This window comes from Epinephelus moara, chromosome 18 (assembly GCF_006386435.1).
Source record: "Epinephelus moara isolate mb chromosome 18, YSFRI_EMoa_1.0, whole genome shotgun sequence".
NCBI classification, from domain to species: Eukaryota; Metazoa; Chordata; class Actinopteri; order Perciformes; family Serranidae; genus Epinephelus; species Epinephelus moara.
Window position 1 is genome coordinate 9,196,647 of NC_065523.1, and position 24,281 is coordinate 9,220,927.

A 24,281-nucleotide genomic window follows, 5' to 3' on the forward strand; every position below is an offset into this window, starting at 1 on the left:
ATATACCCATTTCAGAATTTAACATTACTGGATTCTAATGATTGATGCATCAGTGTTTTGTTGCAGCTGGTAAAGTGGAGCCCATTTTAATTGTTCTATATAGCCTATGCTGAGTTGCTTGGGAGTTTTCCCCAGAGATCAATAGTTAGTAGTCAGTAAAAAGGAGCCTACAATATCTCCCTCTGACATGAAATTAAGTATGAGTATAAAGTAGCAGAAACTTGAAATACTCAAGTGAAGTACAAGTAACTCAAAACTTGGTTCAATGTACGTAGTTGCCTTCCACCACTGCTGTTATATTCATTTCCAAAAACATACTAAGATCGTTTACATTTGTGTCAATTCTGCAGTTCCACACTCTGTCCAGCTGGTGGCAGTGTGTAAAACTAGTTTGCCAACACCGCATTAACACCAAAGAAGAAGAAGAAGCTAATCTGTGTTGTTAGCAAGTCGACAATAAATAAACTGAAAAACGTAACACAGTGAGTAGTGTAACATGTTGTGGAATGAATAAGATAAAGCATATCGTTTATATTAAGCTATCAAAGGGGTAATATATAGAGCTGATGCTTTCTTGCATGAGAAGAAAGCTTGCAGTTTAGCAACCTGGCTAACATTAGCGAAACACACCGCTTGCTAACTCAGTCAGCGCAATAACGTTAACTTGATTCATTTATTTATCTTACCAAACTTAAAGTTAGCATTTCAGCCAGCTTTACGAAAATAAATTTGTGCATTTTTCCCACCGTGTAAACCTAAAATGCCATAGGTCTCGCTTTCGCCTCAATACGAACCATTTTTCACAATCAGAAAAGTTGGCACCGAACTCCATAAAGAAATCTGTCAATTCAAAGATACCTATTTATTCAGGAGACACGAAAGTCTAGTATGACATCAATACAAAGCGGCAGGATCCACTTTTCATTCGGCGTTCATCTAATATACCATTTTGATGCAATGTTACGATTTTTTCTGGTCCTACTGACACCTTATACTCATCCCATCACAGGCCGTGGCTCGTGCCTTTTAAATCGACAGGTTTCTCTATAAGGTTCTGTATGTATCAACGCTGTTTGCACAAAAATCTATTTGAATGCCAAACACTTGAAGGTACAGGTATGTCAGTCGATACCAATATTGCCGAGCTGCTCACAGAGCTACGTTATTTAACACTGACCCCCATTCAGCAATCTGCCAATTCAGAGATACATGGTTATTCAGGAAATATAACAGCCCAGCTTGACATTAATCAAAAGTGGTAGGCTCCACATTTTAATTCGCCTTTCATCCAATGTACAATTTTACTACAATGTTAAAATTTATTACACAATTGTTCTGGTACTGGTAACTGCTTGCAGTATTTTTTTAAACCAAAAGCCATGCAAGAGGCCTTTTAAAATGACAGATCTCTTCATGGAGTTTTGTATGCATTAACACTGTTCTAATAAGACTCTGTCTGAATGCCAACACTTTAAAGGTGCAGACATGTCAGCAGATACTAAGATTGCCGAGCTGCTCACAGAGCTGCATCAGCTCATCAAACAGACCCAGGTAAGTTGGTGGCATTGGTTAATAGTTATTACTAGTGATTATGGGAGTAAATGTTTGCCATTTTTTTGGATGTACAGTACAATGCTCATGCTCCTTCAGGTTAACCAGATCCAAATAATTTTGTCTGTTTCCAGGAGGAGAGGTCACGCAGTGAACATAATCTGCTCAACATTCAAAAAACACATGAGAGGATGCAGACAGAAAACAAGAGTCAGTTTTCACATTGCAAACTCTTTTTCCATCCCCCCACTGTTTGATTATTCACTCAACGCTTTTTTCTTCTTCCTCTGTCTCCTTCAGCTTCTCCATACTACCGGACAAAGCTTAGAGGACTGTACACCACAGCCAAAGCAGATGCTGAGGCAGAGTGCAGGTGCGTTGTCACTTCCTTTTTAAAGCTACTGAATGGGTTTTGGGTGATGGGGGGAAGATAATTCAGATGAGTGGTTGTCAAACTAATCAAGGGAATACAGGAACAATAGACGAACAAGAGAGCAAAAACTTCAGTCAAGGCTGTGTCTTTAGGCCATTTTTCGGCAACATATTTTCATTTGCACAGCAATGACTAATGAGAAATATGCATGCCTAGAGACATGTTCTTTTTTATTTAAATATGTTTCAGCTTGACATATTTTGCTGCTATTTTTTACCAACATTATTACCAGTTGATAAAAAAAAATTAAATGGGTTTACAAAGGATGGGGGTGACTAGGCATGCATGTTTTCCTGCTTTTAAGGTTTAAAAAAACTGGTTTAATTTAACTGGCTTAAAGGTTATTTGTTTTTATTATAGGACACACACAGCGATCAGTTAATTAAAAAAAAAAAAACACAGTTTTTTACTTAACCCTGACATCTATTATCAGTCTGGGTTGATGGTCTGTATTTGCAATTAAAATTGTTTTTGATGTATTTTTGCTATACAGGTTTTGCCTTTTAGCTCAAACAAATTATCTTGTAAGGTAGCCATTGGATATTCTATAATTTAAATGATTTGTTAACCTCCCTGATTTTTCCTCTAGCACCCCCATTTAGGTGTAATGTCCCCTTGGACACAAGAACATCAAAATCAAATTTTCAGTTTGTCTTGTAATGTCCAGTTTTCCTTCATGTTAGCCCGAGAGCATTTCTGTCCAGGTGTTAGAGTTGATCCTCACTGTACTCTTTGTTCACTTATTTCTTTTACTCCTCACAGCATTCTGCGTCATGCTCTTGATAAAATAGCGGAGATCAAGTCTTTGTTGGAGGAGAGGAGAATAGGTATGTGTGTGATGAAGAGAGATACTGATCAAATTCAAACTTTGCTCTCTAAGATCTGCAACAGGATTTTCGTAACTTGTGGTTTTTGTAATTTGAACATGTTTCTTTGCAGCTGCTAAGATGGCGGGAGTTTATAGTGACAGTGACCCTCCCAGAAAGACGATGAGGCGAGGCGTCCTGATGACGCTCCTCCAGCAGTCGGCCATGACGCTCCCCCTGTGGATTGGCAAGCCGGGAGAGAGGTAGCTGCTGCTTGTCCCTGTTTTCTTTACAGCCTGTAGACACACAGTTTCCAGATTATTGAGTTTGCTGACTAGAGTGCAGTATAATAGAATAAATCAACACAAATATAGCTAGGTATATGAAATATAATGGTCAGAGCCCAATCACATCCCCTTAACATTTTATCTTTTCTTTTATATTATTTGTCGATGAAAGTGTTGTTTCTTCATTCACAGCTTTTGAATGACTTCTGGTGACCAAATGTTGAATATTTGTCGAGGCAGAAACTCACTCCACAGCAAAGCTGCTCTGACAGATGGAGCTGCTGCTCTGCACAAACACCAACTAAAGTCATACATGCTAAAATAAGTATTTCTCATCCCTATTCTCTGTATTAATCTCCCTCAGCCCGCCTCCTCTGTGCGGGGCCACCCCAGCCAGCAGCGACTACGTGGCCAAACAGGGCGACAAGGTGGCAGCGAGGGTGAAGGCCGTGGACGGAGACGAGCAGTGGATCCTGGCTGAGGTGGTCAGCTACAACCACTCAACCAACAAGTAAGAGCATCATACAGTTTAAACACGCATATCATAACCAGAGTGAAGTTAAAGTGTCAGTAGAAAAGTCCACACTATTAGCTTATCAAGACAAAGTATCAGTACTGAAAAGTATCTAAAGCTGTCAGATAAATGTATTGCAGTAAGTACAATAGTTTCCTATGGGATGTAGTGGAGTAGAAATATAAAGAAGGATAAAAATGAAACACTCAAGTAAAGTACAGGTACCCTCGAGCTTAATTAAATAAATGTAGTAACCTTTCACCATAACCTCCATAACTTTAACCCCACACTGTAAAATATTCCATATATAAGGGTTTGACCTTCAGGATGTTAAACCACAGCTGGACTGAATGTTTCTGAAACTCCCAGGAAATCTGTTTAATCGATGTCAAACAGAATCTTTTCCTCACCTCTCCCTGCAGGTATGAAGTGGACGACATTGATGAAGAGGGCAAAGAGTGAGTTCTTCTTAATACTTCATTATGAACATCACTGATGTCTTCTATGTTTTCAACCTCTGAACTTTATCATTGTCTTCTCTTTAGGAATTTTTTTCTGTTTCTTTTTTCACTGTCATATTTTGTTCTTCTTTTTTTTCAATCTTAATTGGTTCCCTTGAGGTTTAATCTGATCATGGGTTTTCCAAGAGTTTTTTATTCTAGCTGAACATGAGAAGGGTTTTACCACAAATTGTGTATTTTTTGAGAGGTACATCCTACGGATTGCCAAATGTCACATACATACTTTCCCCCCAATTTAATGAGTACTCATTTAAAATAAAAGACTAGGGAAAAAAATGTATTTGCGAGCTGGATGTAACAGTAAATTTTAAGTACAGGGAGACGTTCACAAGTAGTCTTTCAAGGAGGATCTCATCAACCAGTTCCAGGCTCCTCCATGTGTCTCAAGTGTGTGTATGTGTGTGTGCAGGAGACACACTCTGAGCAGACGGCGGATCATCCCTCTGCCTCAGTGGAAGGCCAACCCAGAGACGGATCCAGAAGCTCTGTTCAGCAAGGACCAGCTGGTGCTGGCCCTCTACCCCCAGACCACCTGCTTCTACCGGGCCCTCATCCACACTCCACCACACAGGGTGAGACTGTCAGCACTAGGCTCTGCAGTATTTTTAGCAAGGGTTAAAAACTCTGCTGTGATCTATGGTGCTAATGTATGATGCCAAAGTTTTTGTGCTTTTCATTTTCATTATAAAAATAATGAACGTTTCACAAACCTCTGTATTCCACTGTACTAACACTTAACAAGCCCCAAAGGCAACCGGTCACAACAGGCTGCAAAACATCTGTTAAGCTATGAAACTGAAAATACTGATACAGGTTGCTTTTTCTGAGCTGTGTGCACTGAACTGTGATCCGTATCATGACGGTTCAACTGGAATACACAAACCATTACAGTCCTATTCCCCCTCTCTGAGATGGGTAAACACAGGCACTGGACATGTCTCCTCCCTCTCATGTCTCTAAATCATCACTGTTGGATCAGATGACACAACAGCCACATTAATCTTTTTAACACACCTGATAAACCCACCAACCAGGAAACAATGTCACAGTTGTTGCCATTAATTTGTCTGGCCTCCTGACAGTAACACAGCGTCACACTTGTTACAGATCTACAGTCTGCTCAGAATCTAATCCTGGGGTGCAGACGACAGAGTTTAGTCTGTGGACGGAAGAAACTCTGTCACATCCAAAATATAATCCTCTGAATCCTGGTTTTGTTTGTTGGATATCTTCATGTTTGAAGCTTTCAGTCTAAAGATTCTCCTGGCTAAAAATATGCAACTTGAGGAAAATGCTGCCCCAGATTCTTCTCAGGATGTCAGAGCCTACCGCCAAACTAACCTCAGCATGTGTTTGTTTTCAGCCTCAGGACGATTACTCAGTGCTGTTTGAGGACACATCGTACGCAGACGGTTATTCTCCTCCACTCAATGTGGCACAGAGATACGTGGTCGCCTGCAAAGAGAACAAGAAGAAGTGACTGACGACTGGATATCAGGGCGCCAAAGGATGAAGATGAAGCCTGTTTGGGAGCATTGTTGTATTTTGAAATTGCATCGATCTCCATTTTTATATAAAAAGATGTTCAGAAATATCGGTCAAAACTCAAATTAGGCTCTCATGCTTTTGTTTCAAATAATATGGTGCAGGTTCTGGTCCACTGATTGATCACTAAAGGTGATAATAAATTGAAAAACCTATGTTGAGGTGAGCTGAGGTGAGAGACACCAGTCAGTCAAGGAAAACCTCTCCTGAACAGACCTTTGTTTTGATACTAGACTGTCAAAATCGCCACCAAGATAAGATTACTACTACTACATACTTTGCAGTGTGGAACTGGGACACAGCAACTGAGTTTGTATTCTAGAAGAGAGCGAGCAGCATCTAGCGGCCAGCAGAGGAACATTTTACTGAAAACACCAGCTGGAGCACCCAGCTGATTGCTTATTCTGCCTTGAAGGGCCTAAACTGTACATTTTTTACATGTCAAGTGTTGATGATTGTTGTGTGAAACAAAAACTTTGAGACCAAAATGTTTTGATGTTTTTTCTTCAGGCACACAACACATTTAAAGTTCAACCTTCATCCCTGGAATCAGCAACGTCAGGACATTTACTTAAGAACTAGCACAAATTTGAAGTACTTATACTTTGTGTTTTCATGTAATCTTATACTTCACTACATCTCAGAGGGAAATATTGTACTTTTCACTCTACTGTATTGGTCACTTTCACTACAAATTAAGATTTTTGCACACATAACAGAGTTCATAAAATATGATGTTTTGTAGTGAATTATACCCAACAGTTTATACAAGTACACCTGAAACAATTAGTACATCAATCGATCAACAGAAAGTTATTTGGAAGGTTTTGATGATTTTCTCTATTTTTACAAACCAAACAAGCTGTCAATTAATGGAGAAAATAATCAGCAGATTAATCCATAATAAAAATAATTATTAACAGTTCAAAGTGAGCTCCACCTCATCCGACTACAACGGTAAAATTCTGCTTTTACATCAATTTATGAGTCATGATAATCTAATGTTATCGTATTTAACTATAGCAGTCACAGGGGACATTTTTCTACTTCATTTCCATGATTATACTTAAAATACCTTTACCTTAGTAACAAGTGTTGACCATGCAAAAAATATGTTACATTTCACCCTTAGATAAATTACTTAAGTAAGGTACCAAAAGTAAAAGTACTCATCATACAGAATGCTTCATTTTAGAATTAGGCTATATATACTATATTACTGGATCATAATTTATACAATAATGTGTTCATCACATTACTGTTACAGCTGGTAAAGGTGGAGCTCATTTTAATGCCTTTATATGCTACGGGGAAGTTTATAATAAATACGTCATCATAACGTTCATTTTGAGGGTTTTTCTTCAATAATCCAAATCTACAGAGTAACTAAAGTTACCACATAATCTCTAATGTTGTGGAGTATTATTATAAAGTCACAGAAAATGAAATACTCACGTAAAGTGCAAGTTCTTTAAAATTTTACATACGCTAAGTACTTGAGTAAATGTACTTCGTTACTTTGCACCACTGGTGCTGATAAATAAACTCTCTTAAACTTACCTTTCCTTCCTTCCATTCCTACATGGCAAATAATTACTAGTAGGTGTAGTAGAGTAATAGAAAACTAACAGACCCAACTGTCATGACATGCATGCTGCATTTGCATGTGTGGAAATAAAAGCTATTATAAGGATTTGGGGTTTTACTCACATTTTTAAACACACTATTATTCTGAACACAACTGCTTAAGCATAATTTAACCCCACACATGGTCCATATTTGGAATAATAAAGGTATATATATTAAGAGAAAATCTTATTACAAAGACTGGGTGGAGAGGGGTATCTGGTCATTCATTCATTTATCAGATAATCATGGTAACACCTAATTAAGGAAATTCCACAAGGAATAATTGAGTTAATTAGAGACATGCTGAATTATTATGCATTCTACAAGAGCCTTCATTAGTTATGGATGGATGTTGTTTTTTTATAGATAAAAAAAAAGCAATAATAAATTTAAAAGGAGTGTTCTCACTTCAATTTGTTTCCCCATCACCTTTGAAGTGAAGCTATATCTTCCAAGAACACAGCAGTAATTTGAGGTTGCAAATAAGAACCAGATACCTCTCTTTTCCAATTCCACCCAAGGCTTAAGAAGCTCAAACAGCGATGAACGGGCCCTTGCACTTCACGTTGACTGTGACGTGGTTGGTGGGTCTGCACATGGACTTTTTCAAATGTAGTTGTTGTTGGACGTTGCATATAGTGGTGCAGTTATTTGGAGGTAGTCAACAGCCACAGAGTAACAGACACACTTGGCAAATAAATGCATGTTGTTTTGATGTTGGTGAGACCATGTGACTGAGTCTTTAAGTTATGAGTACTATTCATCACAAAAGAGGGCTGGCATGGTGGGCAAATAAAACCTTTTTATAAAACCTACACACAGCCAAATATTTGAAAAAAAGAAAAGTTTTATTGACATGTTAAAAAGTTTACACAAGTTGTTAAAAAAAAGAGTAATAGCAATTATTTGTATATTGTCAAATAAACAATGTCCATAAATGTAGTTTTGTACTTTTGTAGTTTTTCAGGGTGAGCTTTTAGATTGCAGGGCTTCTTTTGGTGGGTCTTGTTCATCTGCAACAGACAAGAAAACCAATACAGTCATGTCAAGTAGTATACTTCAAGTACACGCACATGTAAAGATGGGTTCTTAAATGTAGCACACTAACAGAGATATAACTTACCGTTTGACAACACCAAAGGATGCATTTCAGTCTCAGTTGGTTCATCTATTGTCAGCATGTCTTCATCAGTGATATCTGCAAAGTACAATAATATTCATGATGTATACGTGATAGTCTTGGTTTTCTCCACACAAACCTTCCAAACATTAATATTGATGATTTACATATCAACTCTACTTACCGTTTGTAACAGTATTTGTCTGTTGCCTTGTGTCGTGTAATTTTCTTCTCAGTTCTGACTCTTGAGCCTTTAGTTCGGACAACTCCTGACGCAACATGACGGTTTCCTCTTGGAAAGCCCTGGTCTCCTGCAGTAGGCGCGCCATCATGTTAAGTGCCCTGTCTGCAGTGTCCACACACATTTGGTAGAGCTCCTGGCGCGTTACTTCTGTGTCCAAGCAGGAATACTGGAATATACAGAACACACAAGCTTTTATAAGATATAGTCACAACAATAACGACATACAAATACACAAATTACATGACAACGCTCACTAAATTTATCAGCAAGTACTTACACAGAGCAGTTGGAAGTCACGACGCAAGTCCATACATTCAGGGTCGTCTATGGTGCCAAATTTAGCCTGGGACCTACAACCCATTTTCTGTAGGAAAACACAACACATTTTGAAGTCATTATATTTCACAATGTACTATCAACACAAAAGCAGTATGTGGTACATAGTATATGAACAGGTGCTTTAACCCAGGGATACACTTAATGCTGTAAGGCACACGGTTGTAATATTACAACCATCTTTTGTAGTTATTCTCTGTTTGTGGTTGTAGTATTTGAAACTTCTGTTTCTGTGGCAGAAACTGATTCTGTTTGTAGAAAAGTCAGTAGAAAAAAATACATGTAACTGATTTTGGGCTTTTTTGGGGCTTTGTTTGTTGTTCAAATGGTTGCCTGTTACATTTCTTAGAAACAGGTTCTGGCTGTTTTGAATGTTTAGGGGGATGGCTGGTGCATTGTTTGGGGACAGGTGTGAATGGTCATGAACTAGGGATGTAAATGTTCTGTGGGGATGCACTTACTCATTTAGGTATGGTTAGTAGCGAGCATGATAGGCTAGTGAGGCAGGACTGTGTGAATCTAGTTGAATGTATAAATGATTTAGGATCAATTTGTACGATATTATTTAGTTTGGAAATACTTAGCTCTCAATCATGAACACTTGGTCATCCATCATCTCTTCCATCAGGTTATGTCATATAATAGTTTTGTATCATTAGTACATATATTTATTTATTATTATCTGTTTTTATACATTTGGTCTTCTATACTATGTGCAGGATGTGATTGTTGCAATGTGGAGAGAGTGATTTTGAAATGGGATCAGACGACAGTAATGAGAGTGATGAAGAGTCAGATAAAGATGCCAGTGAAGTGGACGGTAAAAACCAACAACTGATCTTCCCAGCCAGTGATTATCAGCGAGTCTCAACCAAACAAACACACCATGCTTGTGACAAGGTTATCGGTTGCTGAGAAACTGCACATTTTCCAGAGAAGACGCAGAGAGGAAGCTGCAGACACTGCAATAATGGATAAACCAACACGCTATGCAGCAAAGTCATCTTTACTTTACACGGAAAAGAGGTGTTTTTACGACTATCATTGTAAGTGGACATGGGTGAAGTTGGGACGGAGACTAAATTTTGTAAATACAATTTTATTCTGTTTTTGTTTTTTAATTTATAAATGACTATTCATAAAAAATAATGCTGTTGTTTGATTATTATTCATGGTATATACTGTTTTGGGGCTAAATTAGAAGTCTACCCTGCAAATTAACCTTTAGGTGTTCTGTAAATTAGTTCAGAGAATGTGAGTAACAATACAGAAATGCATTTTTTCAATATTTCCCTAAACTTTACTAAAATGTAAGGAACTTGAAAATTCTTTAATTTCTGCATCAGTGGCCTTTAACATCTGAAAGGTAAAAAAAAATCTTTTTTTTTCTACATTTGGGCTTTCCAAGGTTCAACAAGCTTAAGGGTACTCACCTTTGTTTTCTGAAGGAGATGTAATGAGTCACAAGTCGATTTCCTCAGGGGAATCCCAGCTGCAATGAATATACGACGTCCAACACACACCTTCTTAAACTCACTTCTTTGGGTGTGGCCAACACCAAAAAGGGTGTGCACAAAAATGCTTGACCAGTCACAGGACAACTCTTGCATCTAACCCTTATCTACAGTAAAATATAAAGCAATTACTAAGTCAGTGTTTACTGTATTGAATCTAATGGCAAATAAATGTATTTGGGTGCTAGTGCACAGGATTGGGAAAAATTATACATTGGGATTATATTATAGCAAAATTTTAAATATTTACCTTAATATATTTATAGTACACTCAACAAAGACATACACTTTAATTGTCAGATGTTGATATGAATTGACTGTAAAACCATGTGCAAACATATATAGCTGTACCACTAATAACAATGCACATTCACTTATGAACTTGATTACTGAAGGAAACATATCATAAAATTTCACAGCACATAATCACTGTCATTATTTATGTCCCATAATTAATGAATACATGAGCTCTTACATGTAGACTTATGTAATAAATCAATCCCATTAGATTTACAACAAGTAATTTAGTACTCTTGCTCAGTATATTTGTACAACCCTCAACACAAGGACTCTATAATCCTTACACATACAGTAAGTGCACTGCAATATGTAGAATATATTTACAATAGGATATAACACATGGGAATTTTTGACACTGCTCTTGGTGGTAAAATGTAATCAATGACATTACTTCACCACATAAAGCATGTTGCTGAGAGATGATAGTAAAGATGTGTTGCTGCATTCAGGTTGTATGTGGCATAAGCAGTGTGAAAGTTATTGTTGAGGTAGAAAAATATACAATTTTGTTTGACACCACATATCCTTTTTACAAGGATACCAACAGAAAGGAGAAGATGAGTATTCAATTGCAGGAGTGAATGGTAATTTCAACCTTCAAGTGAACTATCATTTCAGGTAGTTTGTATTGAGTTTGAACGACATGGTCTAGTACTTGTAAAAGAATCAGGTCATTAACCTCAACTACCATTTAGGGGAGTCATCATTATCTGGCTTCACACTGAACAATAACTGCATTTTTTTGTTCAGTATTAAATAATGTGATAATAACACATAATTAAATTAGTAATAAAACTGTTATTATGATATATGTTTTAGCCAGGCTGTGTAATCTTAGACATTCATCACGATATGATTAATCATTGCATATCTATGTCTGAAATAAAAGATGATGATTCACAGCTGGTGTGTTGATGTTCTTTAACTAATGTTAATCAATTTCTTTTTATCGTTTTGTTGTGCTAGGATTGGAGCAGAATTTGGAGATTGCACCCACACTGTCAGAACAATTTTATTTAACAACCAAAGGGTTCATGTGCAGTGTGGATTGCTTACAAAGCTCTGTAACAGTAAAAATCACATAAAAGTAATATTTTTATGAATCATAATTTATTGGGCTTAAAAAAAGAACAAAAACAGAATGAATACTTTGGGGCAGACCCAGGACACGCTGGCTTGACCTGGATTAGTGGAAGAAGACGAGTGCCCAGTGTTCATGTACAGTGGTCCTCCAGAAAGGAGTTCCTTTCCTCTGAAAAGCAGAGACAGACACTACACTTCCTGCAGAGTGTATTGGAGTAGCCTTTATTGCAGTGTCTGTAGCTTCTCGTCTACTGGGAAATGTGTCATCATGTCTTTGTGCACATCCACTGGTGGTATACATGATCTATTAAGAAAAGTCACAGGTCTCTGTGGTGTTACTGTAATGGATGTCAAAGGGCTTTGTGATATTACTGGTGATACAGGGCTCCCACTGCCTACAGATGGTCATCTTCTCCTTGGTGTGGTGACAGTTGATTTTGTCTGAATATGATCAGGAAAAGATCAATATCAATGTCAAACATACAGTAACAACTGTGTAATCAGTGAAATATTACTTAAGGTAAACAAAAGACATGGATTCTCACCAGGATGAGAGAAGATGCTAGTTGAATGGAAACCCTCTCCTGTTCACGTGTCTTTCTTGGGAATATTGCAAGCTTTGCAGTCTTGCTTGTTGAGGAGCATGCTGTTGATCATTTCAAGGATGATGGTGTCAGAAGGTGCCAGCAGTGCGATTTCATTGGGAGTTTGTATTTTGCAGTAAATTAGCCCAACAAATCCACAGCAGACATGTATTTATTGTAGGTACCCACAATGTAAGGCCCTTCACCTTGTGTGTAGGATTTGGTACAAATAAATCCTAACTATGTGATACAATCCACTTCAGCACACAATACTGTCTGTCTTGCATAATGTACTGTCTTTGCATAGTAAAAGGATCCCCCAGACCACTTACACCCCCAAAGTCAAGATCATTCACACTTGTCCCTACACTCATTCATTGTCTGGCTTTACATATCTGAGCATAAAAAAAAAGCACAGAAAACCAGTTGTGTCTGTATTGTTACGGATTAAATACAGTCACAGTTTCAAGTACTGCTACTGAAAGGGCTTGAAATACCACCAACCCATCCATTGACGTCACACAATACTGTCTGACTAGCCTAATGTACTGTCTTTACATAGAAAAAGGAATGTCCAGACCACTTACACCCCCACAGTCAAGAACATGCACTGCTGTCCCCACACCCATATCCAGTAGTTATCCCACACAACCTGTGTCTGGCTTTAGATATTTGAGGGTACAAACAAAGCGTAGAAAAACAGTTGTGTATGAATTGTTACTGATTAAATACAGCCACAGTTTCAGATACTGCTACTGAAAGGGCTTGAAGTACCACAACAAGAATAGTTTATTCATCCAGAATTATTCCTATCTGGTCTAAACAGATGAAACACATTTAGAAATTGTAAATCATCAAGACATCTGATGCAAATGTGATGGCTGGGTGCCACACAATGAGGTGGAATTATCCTCAGGTTGTTTACTTTCACAGTGAAAGGTCTATCAATGGAGAGAACTAGCAGCTCCTTCTTTTCACTTTATTTAATAGTGTGTTCTGTGATTGTATTGGAAGGATTCTCAAAACAAACAAAGATAATAGTAAAGCTTTCTTTCCTAAAGCAACCTATTCAGACACACACGTATGGGAAAAGAATATTTACAGCAGGGCTATTTACAAATTCATATATACAATGTCCCAAATCAGTCGATGCTTTGATTACACCATCCTATCCTACCAAGTCACATGGCCCTCAGGAAAGTTGAAAAAGTCACAGAAGATCAACAAGTTGAAATATCGCGAGTATCATGATATGAATTTTTTTCATGTCATATTAAAAATTCGACTAGTGTTATCATTAACAATATGATATGGCACACCTCTGATATTCCTCACTAGGGGTGTAACGGTGCAAAGCAGTCATGGATTGGCGAGAGTTCAGTAAGGCAGGAAAAAAGATCTGTTTGTTTTCATTTACTTTGAACAGACAGAAATGAATATGTCAAAGACACAATCCTCCTGCTGTGGACTGAGATAACATTTTGCCTACTTACAACTCTGGTAAAGTTTTTTTTATAATAAAAATAATGAACATTTCAAATACCTCTGTATTCCCCTGTAACAATACATTTCTTAAGCTATGACACTAGAAATACTGAATACAGGTTGCTTTTTCCTTGTCCCAGTAATTAGCAGTTAGCATGCTGGATGTATTCCCATTCACATCCCCATACAGGAAGCATAACTAGAATGTGCAGTGTTCCCAATGCATTTGTGTGTATGGAAATAAAAGCTATTATAAGGATTTTGGGTTTTACTCACATTTTGAACACAACTGTATAAGCATAACTTCGCCCCACACATGGTCCATATTTGGAATAATAAAGGTATATTTATTAAGAGAAAATCTTCTTATTACAAAGACCGGGCAGAGAGGGGTATCTGGTCATTCATTCATTTATCAGATAATCATGGTAACATTTTAATATATAATACTTTAGTGGGAAAATACAATCTTGTTTGTACTGACAGGCTGTATAACACATAATAAAGGCAATTCCACAAGCAATGATTGAATTAATTAGAGACATGCTGAATTATTTTGCATTCTACAAGAGCCTTCATTAGTTATGGATGGATGTAGTTTTTTTTTTTAGATTAAAAAAAAAGTGCAGTAATAGGTCTAAAGGGAAAAAGGAATGTTCTTACTTCAGTTTGTTTCCCCATCACTTTTTAAGTGAAGACATATCTTCCAAGGAAACAGCAGTAATTTGACAATTCAAATAAGAACCAGATACCTCTCTTTTCCAATTCATCATTTCTTCTCTTGTAATTTAACTAGCTCCTGGGACTCTTGGAATATTGGCTGAATTATAACAATCAAAATATTATGAGTCTAAATTATGAATATATATATGTATATATATAGGTTTGTTTCCAACTGGAAGACAAGAAAGGAGACCTGTGGGTTAATGATTTTCTTATTTTGGCAAAACATTTTATTTACAAATATCATGAGGTTTTTTTTGTTTGTTTGTTTGTTTTTTAGCCCAATATTTCCTACAATATTCCTTCTCTAAATAAGATAATTCTCCACAAAAAAAAAGTAAAATGCTATAAAAATGGACAGGCCCAATATGTAGCTATAAATATCTGCACTTCAATTCCGGAATGACTTGTATTTTGTATTTGTATTTTGTTTGTTTGTTTGTTTGTTTCTTATTTATTTCTGTCTTACAGCTCGCTCAGCTATATTAATACTGTGATCTGTATTTAAATGTCATATGACGTGCCCTCTGACTGTATATAAAACTAAATTTAAAAAAAAAAAGAAAAAAAAAGCTGTGAGTTGCTCCTTCATCCGTGTCTGGTGTAGTTCCTTTAGTACCTGAACGCCACATACACCCGCGGAAAATCCAATACCGCTATGGCCTCATTATTTCCAACAGTCCCTGAAGGCAGCGCCAGCGCGCGGAAAAAGAAACAATCATGGCTGAAGAGGAGGTGAGTGTTTGACAGATTGCCTGTTTTTCGTATAAAACTACCATTTAACTGATGAATTGTGTCCAAAATAACACGTGTAATGTTGTTGTCATTTAAGTCGCTACTAGCGAAAACTGAACAGTGAAGGTGTGAAACCACAGAATTAGATTAAACTACCCCCAAAGTGCGCATTAGCATCAGTTTAGTCGGAGGTTAGCTAACGTTAATTTGACTCTCTCGTCAAGAGTTCTTCAAAATAAAAGCCTGAAGGTCTCGTAGGCGATAGAGGGTCCGCTAGCATGCTTTTGCTTTCGTTTTAGTTTACGGCGACACGATAATGACTATGAAATACAAATTTAACCACGTAAACAAAACCAAACACGTTGTAACTGGATTTGTTTGGCTGCAAGTGACGTTAGTATAACGTGTATAGCGCAGAACCCCTCTCAAACAACGCTTTTAATGGTCAGCGCTAACGCTCAGCTAATTCACAGTAACGCTACCTTTAACGTTAATTATTAGCACTTGGAAATGTGACGTTTCTTTTTATTAATGGTGCCACCCAGCTAGCTCAAACAAATGCAGTCCAACACAACAATGGAATTAAATCCTACCTTTATAATGGTTCCAGTGTTTGTTGACACCGAGATGATGGAGAAAGTATGCAGATCCTTAAGTACCAATACTAACACATCGTTGCAGGAATACTCCACTATAAGTCCTGCATTCAAAACCTACTAAAGTCAAAAAAAAAAAAAAAGTGTGTACGTATTAACAGCATGATGAAGTTAAAGTAAGACAAGTTTTAAGAAGTCATTGTGCAGCAAAATGTTCCCTGTTATATGTGGTGTTTTTTATTTATCCATTTTATTAATATTACTGCTGCATTAATGTGTTTGTTGCATTTTACAGCTGTAGATGTTTAAGGTTGTGTTCATTTTAACTCCTTTATATGGTTGGGTAGTTTAATCTACAGCAGTAAATCATATTCTATAAGATCATCATATGTTTGTAGTGTGGCTGTCCTGTGAGAACCACATATCTCTAAAAAGTCAACTTTTCATGGTGTCAGAAAAACGGCCCTGTTTTCAGCTTTGAGATGATGCATTTGCCGGCTTTTTCCACTTTTTAAGGAGATTATGTAGCTTAAGATAAGTACCTGGAATTACTACTTAAGCACTGTACTTGAGTAAATTGATCTAGTAAATTTTCACCACTGCACTTCAGGATAACACAAATTAACAACGCCACAAACAAAATTACCATAAACTGAATGAACACACTGTTAAAACAGTTTCAACACAAACAAAACATTACAACCTTCATGAGGATGAGATTTATTACAGAGCTATTTGAGCAAGGTGTACCTAATAAACTTCTTTGATGGGTATTTAATTAAGATAAAGAGATTTGTTTTCACTAACATTTAAGAAAAATACTCAAAAATACTCATCACAACCACTGTACATTCAATCTACATTATTTTTTTCCTGAGATATAGCTTATTCATTGTTTGGTGCAACTCTTATGTAGAAATTGTAGATTGAAATTGTCCTGTTTTTTCATACGTGTGGAATAGAGTAAAAAGGTAAATTTAGTTATGTATATATCTTATGTAGAGAGCAGCTGAACACAGCCTCTGTCTCTGTTCTATAGGTGTCTGACAGTGAGCAGCAGGCTGTGAAGCCGCCTCCCAAACGACGACGCATCCTCGACCCCTCAGCTATCGTCTCGGTGCCTGTTTACTCCAACAAGGTAAACAGCCAGTGGTCAGTAAAGGCTGACTCCAGAACATTGGAATTATTTTATTTTTTATTTTTTGCTGACAAAAACTGTAACAATCATTCCATACTATGGATCAGTGCTTAGTGAGAGTTTGTGCTGATATATTTGATGTCTTAAAATATTTGTCCAAAAATAACTGTGTGTATTCTAAGTCACCTGAGTGGTTTTGTTTTCAGGTAAACAGCAGTCTGCAGCTGAAGCCAGCGGCAGCTGTGTTCACAGAAGAGGAAAAGTCAGGTAAAAACTTCGAAACAATTCAACTCAATAGCAGATGGCTTTTATGCTATACTGATTGTTTGTGTCTCTGAACAGAGGATGCTGCAGACGACAGTTTGTTGTCAATGTTTTCATCTCGAGAACCAACAGCAGCCGTCATCGCCCTCAGTGACTCTGAGGAGGACGAAGTAGAACATGTGGAGAACAGATCACAACAAATGACAAAGAAAAAAGAACCGTAAGTAGTTAAAAAGTGGGCTGTAAAATCAGGAAATCCACATTTGGGGGTCCCTTTCTCACAGCTTTATAGCTAAATTCAACAACAAAAACTTTTCTGACATAACTACACTTTGGAGTTATAGAACATTTCTGCAACTTAGTAATATCTTAAAGATTTGCTCTATTTTATCCGCTAAGAATCTGGAAACTGTAAGCCATGTTTTTATTACATCCTGCTTAGACTACTGTAAGTGGTTGTATTCCTGTCTCACTCACTACAACCTCTCCAAACACCAGCTCGTTCAAAACACTGCAGCAAAAATACTCAAAATGTAATAGAAGAGTCCACATAACACTTATTGTAGCATCTCTACACAGGTTACCTGTACATTTAGAATTGATTTGAAAGTTTTAATGACTGCTTTAAACCATGTTTGATGTTTGGGGTTAGTTCCTGATTACATCACTGACTCAATAACCCCTGACCAGCCTGAATGCAGCCTGAGATCCTCCAGTAGAGATCCATTGGCCAGAAGAGACAGAGCCTTTGGAGTCAGGGCCCCACGTGCTGCAATGACCTACAAGCTAGCTCTGATTCTTCTTTCAAATCTCTCTTAAAAGCGCACAGAATTGCTTTTTCTTGTATTGGTTATACTTCCATTTCATTTCACTTGTTTTTATACTTAACTGCATTTTAGAACGTCATACCTTGCTGTCAGCATTATTGAATCAATTCTACTTTTGGTAGAATTATGTTTTATGTCTTTGCAGAGCACCTTGTAACTTGTTTTTGAAAAGTGCTAAATACATAAAATGAAATGATGATAATAATCATTCTTATTATTGTTAGAATTCAGGAGTGTTATAATAATTATTTAAACTCAAACCTTTTAAGATTGATTTAGTATAAACATGTTTTCTCACCTTTATTTCAGAGCAGTCATTCGCTGCCCATCTCCCCCTCCACCAGAGAGTCCAGTTAAGAAACAGTCCAGACAGGTCAAACAAAAGATCAGGTGAGTCGGGATTCTTTGTTCACTTGCAGTTTAAACCCAAGAAGTAGATATATAGCTGATATCACTCATGATATGATAACAATAACTATAAAATGCATTTCCTGCAGAAAATGCATGTGAATGCTGACAGGTGAAATTGCAAAGCATTGGCAAAATAACAGGAATCTTGAAGCCTAAATACATTACACTGCACTGCTGAAAAACCTGGAAAAATAAATTGTAAAGCTGACCCTAAAGAAGCTAAAAGCTGAAATACCATGATAGAAAAGCTAAAAGCTAAACTGTAATACTGTCATTTTAAAAGTTGAAATCAATTAACTGACAATGCTGAAGGAAGAAATGCTTTGTACTTTAAAAAGCTTAAGAGATTGAGAAAAGATTAACACAGGCATAAATGCTTATCAGAGGCATAACGTTTTGACATTTGAATGGTTTCTGTAGCTAAAAGTACGCAGAAGTCGTAGTCGATTAAAAAAATGTACAAAAGAAGTGTAACTTGTGACAACACATAGAGCGGTATTAGTTAAAATAGACGTCCAAAGTGAAAAAGTGTAAGCTGTATTGCTGAAGTCTTCACTTTAAGCACACTGAGATTTTGCTGAGGATGGAGACATGTCATGTGTGGATAAAGGTAAAAAAGAAAAAAGATTGAGAACTTGATGAGATGAATTAAGTTTAGTCACTGTCAGTCCTTTCACAGGACAAATACATCATTGATGTTTAAGTTGTGTAATTGTGAGAAATGAATGTTTTGGAAGCTACAGTAGTGTAATTTATGTTTGGGCGCACATTGACATGACGTATTTTCACCAGAAAAAGGTGTCGCTTGACACTTTTCTTTTACTTTAACTTTTCTTTTGTTGTGCACATGGATAATTTTCTTATGTCGCGGACATCGTCATAATTTGTCGCGCAGTGTGATTGGTAGTGTTACTGTTGTCACCATGGAGACAGTATTTTAAAATCCATAGCGACTCTTCCATGCATTCAGCGGCTCTGTCCACAGAAGCAGCTGTGTGTCAGCAGCAGCTGCTGGGAAGCTGAGAGGACAGGGGCTTGCCCATTATACATCTATGGGCTTGTCAAACTGCCTTCACAAGGCTGACTGACAGCAGGCATTTACTGAAGATAAAACTGTCGTGTCAGCTCCATGGGAAGAAATCAGCAGTGTTCGTATATTTTGACTTATTTTATTTTCCTGTCTGTCGTAAGAAGTGAGAGGAATCTGCAGCTCCAAGACAGAGTGGGACCTGATCAGTCAAGGTTAATAAGATAAAGACACATGTACAGTGGTATATTTGTGTCATTTAAACAGCTGTCTGTGCAGATTACTTAACAACAACAGAAACAGACTCAGACCATAAACAAAAGCAGGGCACCTCTGGTTACCATAGAGACGACTAAACCTTTCGCCAAAGCATGAATTGAAAACATCTTGTGACCATTTAATTTCTGTCAAGTAACTTTCTTCAAAAGTGTTACGAGCCCAACCATAAATTAGCCTTAAGTCAGAAAATTCTGTAAAAGCAGAATGGCAGAAAATTATCAATGGGTGACATCAAAGTTAATGTGACAAACTCTTAGCAGTGCAATAATCACGCCTTTAATAAACTCAGAAAATGTCTGAAGACAGCATAAAATGTCAACCGTGATAACAAGATTTTTGAAAGCTGCATAGAAGTTTAATAGTTTAAAGTGTTGTCACCTGTTTAAAGTTTAAATGAAGTCTCTAGCTGAAAGTAAGCATGAACTAGCATATCAAAGTGGACAATTCATGTGTAGCTTCACAAATTGACTAAGCCAGACGTGCAGGTTTAGCAGCCGTCCATGCATGGAATTTATTTTAACAATGATTGATTTGCTTCATAAGTGAAAAACTGATGTTTAACTAGTTGAGCTATGTGCAAAGTGAGAAGCTTCAGATGGTTTCACACTGAAGTATTGACACTGGATCTTTGTGCAAAGTTTGGTTTATTTTCAAGCATGAGAAGGCAGATTTTCTAGCAGAAAAAAGACTTGAAGATGCTGCACAGTGATCAGTCACGCTCAGGCAATTTTAAGCAATAAGCTGGAGCACAAGAAGATGATTACATTACAATGTGGATTCTGCACCAGTTGAGGCTCGAATCCGCAACCTCTGGAACCTAAGACGGTCATCTACCGCTCTGAGCTAATTGGCAAGTAGCAACTCAACAGTGGCTTCACAAATTGAGTAAGCCATTCACTGTTGTGTAGGAAAGCAGCCATCCGTGCATGGAAAGGCAGATTTGAAACCACTGTAAAAAATTCAGTTATTAAGACAAAAATCTGAAAATACACATATTGCATCTAGACAGCATGGAGATGTTGGTAATTTGTTTGTAACAATGATTGATTTGCTCCATAAGTGAAAAACTGATGTTTAAAATTGCCATTTTTACATTGACTCCAATTGTTCACATTAGAGCAAAATTCAAAATGCTGTCAAAAATTCAGTTTTTGAGATAAAATTCTGAAATTTGCCACACATCATCTACCATGACTCTAGAATTTTGTCATTTTTTTCATGAACATTGAAAATGTATTTAGCAAGAATTTGCATGTATATGTTTACAGTACCATTTACAGTCAAACTCAACTCAAACTCAGGCTCAATTTTTGATAAATCAAAAATCTGAGAAACATAGTTTGTGTAGGACAGTCTGAAGATGCTCTGTAGCAAGTTTGGTGTCAATTGGGCAAAAATTGTGGGAGGAGATAGGTTTAAGAAGTTTTACAGTTTTTGAAAAAAACAGAGTGATGAACTTCATAATTTTTTATAAGGTTTAATGTACAAAAGTTTCTTCAGTATTGGGGCTACAGTTTGATGAAAGTTGTGAAGTTGTAGCACGTATGGTTGATTTGTTATGAATTTTCAAAGTTTCGAACTTTAGAGGCTTGCTGTAGCGCCACCATCAGGACTATTGGCTTGAGTTTACAGCTGAGGATATCTGGCATGAGACTGGACCTTTGTGCAAAGTTTGGTGAGTTTTCACCCATGGGAAGTATGATTTCCTCGGAAGAAGAAGGAGAATAACTAGGATTACAATAGTGTCCTGGCAGCTTAGCTGCCCGGACCCTGAATATATAGCGCACGTCCTTAAAGAACTAAACATTCTGATATTTGAATGGTTTCTGTGGCTGAATGTATGCAGGATTAGTTGACCAAAAAACATGCGTGCTGCTGATTCAGCATTCACACTAATGACTATTTATAGAGCACAATTCGTTGAACATGGAAAGTGCTTTGCACAAAAATAAAGCAAACCTTCTTCCTCAGCGAGATCGACAAAAAGCTCCGGGCAGTGAACTCCCTCCTGTCTCCTGAACCTCAGCACCGGAGGTCCAGAGGTCGCTCGTCCCCAGGAGAGCAAGACGATGATGTCATCATCATGAACCCTAACTCTGGGCTTCAGGATTCTCTGTACAGCTCGTCAGTCCGGGAGATCCCCCTCAAGATCCGCTGTCGAACGGACATTCACAAGATCCCAGTCCTGTCTGTACGTACGCAGAGACAATATTGTTAAAAAAAAAAAAAGTAAAAACATTCAGATACATGCAGTAGTACACAATGATGTCACTTATTTGGGTCTAACACAAGGTTTGTTTGCTTTTAGTCGACACCTCTGAGTGATGTGGTGACCCAGCTGTCCGTCATCCTTAACGTTCCTCCTCCTCGCCTCCTGCTGTTGAGGGAGGCAGTGGAGCTTCCAACAGACTCCACCGTTGGCAAGCTCGGCCTCGGCATTGCTGACATCATAGGTGGGTCACATGGCATGCAGGCTGTTCTTCTCTTTTTTAGCAAATTGTTGTTATCATGAAAAAATGCGGTTTTAAACAGTTGAGTTAGAAAGTTCATTCTTCAACTTGTAAGTAGCAGTGAGATAAACAATTCTCATCACAAGATGTGTTTCTGAGGCTTTCGGCCACATGTCATGGCCTTCTTCAGTGGATGGAGTTTGCTTGGGTTTTGTTGTGTGACCTAAATGTAGAATTTCAGTCGTGAAAGCTTCAGAAATTCAGAGTGAAACTTATGATACAATGTTTTTACATTCTTTTTGAACAAACAATGAAATTAAAAAAGATGGTCTCCAACATTGAATGCTTGTGAATTGTGATAGATTTGATCAGCTCATTAGTTGTATATATATTTTGAGATCTCTTATCTGTCATTAAGATTTTGTGCTTGTATTCTCGGGGACCAAACCAAACACAGTTGCAGTTTTTTCATTACACCACCAGAGGGCACCAAGTCATTATCCTTAACACCACCACTCATCTGCAACACAAAGGTGATGATGCAGGGCCTCTGTACAAGACAGGGCTGCAACAATACAAAGTAAATTAGGACTCACATTAACTGATATTTTACTTAAGTGGTGCAAATTCATATAATCTGCAATTATTCGGGGCAGTTGGCAGCCATGTCCTGCTGTTAATCCACAGAACATATTGTGAGCAGTTTCACTGGCTTTCTCGCACAGTATTTGCACTTGTTTTAATTTGCCTTTTTTTTATTTATTCTGTTGTATTTTCAATTTATTGTAAAGCACTTTGAGCTACACTGCCTGTATGAAAGGTGCTAGAAAACATTTTTATTATTAGAAAGATTATTCAGTTATCAGAATAGTTGCCAATTAATTTTCTGAACATCGGCTAATCAATTTAACAACTTATTGTTGCCACTCTAGCTTGGACCAAAGTCCAACAGACATTTCCATCCATTAAGCCAGGCTGCTGAAGTGAGTTGTTAATTAGTCGTTAAAAAGACGGCAGGGTTCGAAAATTAAAATTCCTAATCCCAAATCCTTTTTCTGTTTATTGTGCAGAGTGTGTCGTCATGGCAGCAGAGGATCAAAGTGAAGCAGACAGCAGCAGCAACAACATCACCGTGAGGCTGCAGAGCAAAGACAGAGACTCTTCACAGGAGTTCTCTCTATGCAGAGTTCGTAGCTCCTCTTCTCTCCGTCATCAACTTTATGTTTGTTTTAACAGCAGGACACACACCAATGTTGTAATAATCTGTGTGTGTTTCAGGACGCACCACTAGGCTCTATCTTCACCCAGTACCTGTCCAGGATGTCGATAAACGCTCAGAGTAAGGTACGCTTCCACTTCGATGGCTGCAAAGTGAAACACAGCCAGACGCCGGCTCAGCTCGACATGGAGGACGGAGACATCATCGAAGTTTGGATTTAGATTAATTTCATTACATGGATAATATGTATATAAAAAAAATAGAAAACCACTTGTTGGTAGTTCAGTCACTTTATTTGTAAAAGTCAATTATTTTTAAATGCTGAAAGTACAAAGATACAAAGACAATGGGATTATATGTTTACAAACTATTCAAATCTTTTTTTTTTTAAATTGACTGTAAACATAAAAGCCATTAAATGACTGTATAATTGTAAATTTATTGTAATTCTTTTTGTGACTGTACAATAACTACTTACCTTTTTACTGTTATTGAAATAATTAAAGGAGTAGAAGTTACTCTGTAAGAAAACTCACAGGTTGTAAGTCTGTAAGTGGAAGAGGAAGTAGATCCTTTAACCTTCCTGTTATCCTCAGATTCACTAATGTCTTGTCTTTAGGGTCAGTTTGACCCCAGCTGGAGCTATTAAACCTCCAGAAA

General features: G+C 37.4%; 2 protein-coding genes across 3 annotated transcripts; both read left to right on the forward strand.

Annotated features, from left to right (window-relative positions):
* Nucleotides 1-372: 372 nt before the first annotated feature.
* Nucleotides 373-6,987, forward strand: sgf29 (SAGA complex associated factor 29). The gene is made up of 10 exons (XM_050069482.1): nt 373-482; nt 1,478-1,551; nt 1,686-1,761; nt 1,852-1,924; nt 2,747-2,811; nt 2,924-3,053; nt 3,442-3,588; nt 4,014-4,049; nt 4,522-4,684; nt 5,476-6,987. Exons 2-10 carry the CDS (start codon nt 1,486-1,488, stop codon nt 5,590-5,592), a joined length of 873 nt encoding a protein of 290 aa, XP_049925439.1. The 5' UTR covers nt 373-482; nt 1,478-1,485; the 3' UTR covers nt 5,593-6,987.
* Nucleotides 6,988-15,350: 8,363 nt separating this feature from the next.
* Nucleotides 15,351-24,062, forward strand: nfatc2ip (nuclear factor of activated T cells 2 interacting protein). Of its 2 annotated transcripts, none has more exons than XM_050069478.1 (9): nt 15,351-15,410; nt 17,046-17,144; nt 17,351-17,411; nt 17,487-17,628; nt 18,545-18,625; nt 21,924-22,143; nt 22,261-22,405; nt 23,473-23,588; nt 23,681-24,062. In XM_050069478.1, the coding sequence occupies exons 1-9, from the start codon at nt 15,396-15,398 to the stop codon at nt 23,840-23,842; spliced, it is 1,041 nt and encodes a 346-aa protein (XP_049925435.1). In that variant the 5' UTR covers nt 15,351-15,395; the 3' UTR covers nt 23,843-24,062. The 2 variants fall into 2 exon arrangements, with proteins under 2 accessions (XP_049925435.1, XP_049925434.1); XM_050069477.1 differs by lacking the exon at nt 15,351-15,410 and adding an exon at nt 15,461-16,049.
* The last annotated feature ends 219 nt before the right edge of the window (nt 24,063-24,281 follow it).

Bases quoted from the DNA above. Each gene is read 5' to 3' on its own strand.
- nfatc2ip (XM_050069477.1), top strand. From the start codon at position 15,969: ATGCAGTCCAACACAACAATGGAATTAAATCCTACCTTTATAATGGTT. The intron at 16,050-17,045 runs GTATGCAGATCC...TCTGTTCTATAG, and splicing joins ACACCGAGATGATGGAGAAA to GTGTCTGACAGTGAGCAGCA. The intron at 17,629-18,544 runs GTAAGTAGTTAA...CCTTTATTTCAG, and splicing joins ATGACAAAGAAAAAAGAACC to AGCAGTCATTCGCTGCCCAT.
- sgf29 (XM_050069482.1), top strand. From the start codon at position 1,486: ATGTCAGCAGATACTAAGATTGCCGAGCTGCTCACAGAGCTGCATCAG. The intron at 2,812-2,923 runs GTATGTGTGTGA...GTTTCTTTGCAG, and splicing joins GTTGGAGGAGAGGAGAATAG to CTGCTAAGATGGCGGGAGTT. The intron at 4,685-5,475 runs GTGAGACTGTCA...GTTTGTTTTCAG, and splicing joins TCCACACTCCACCACACAGG to CCTCAGGACGATTACTCAGT.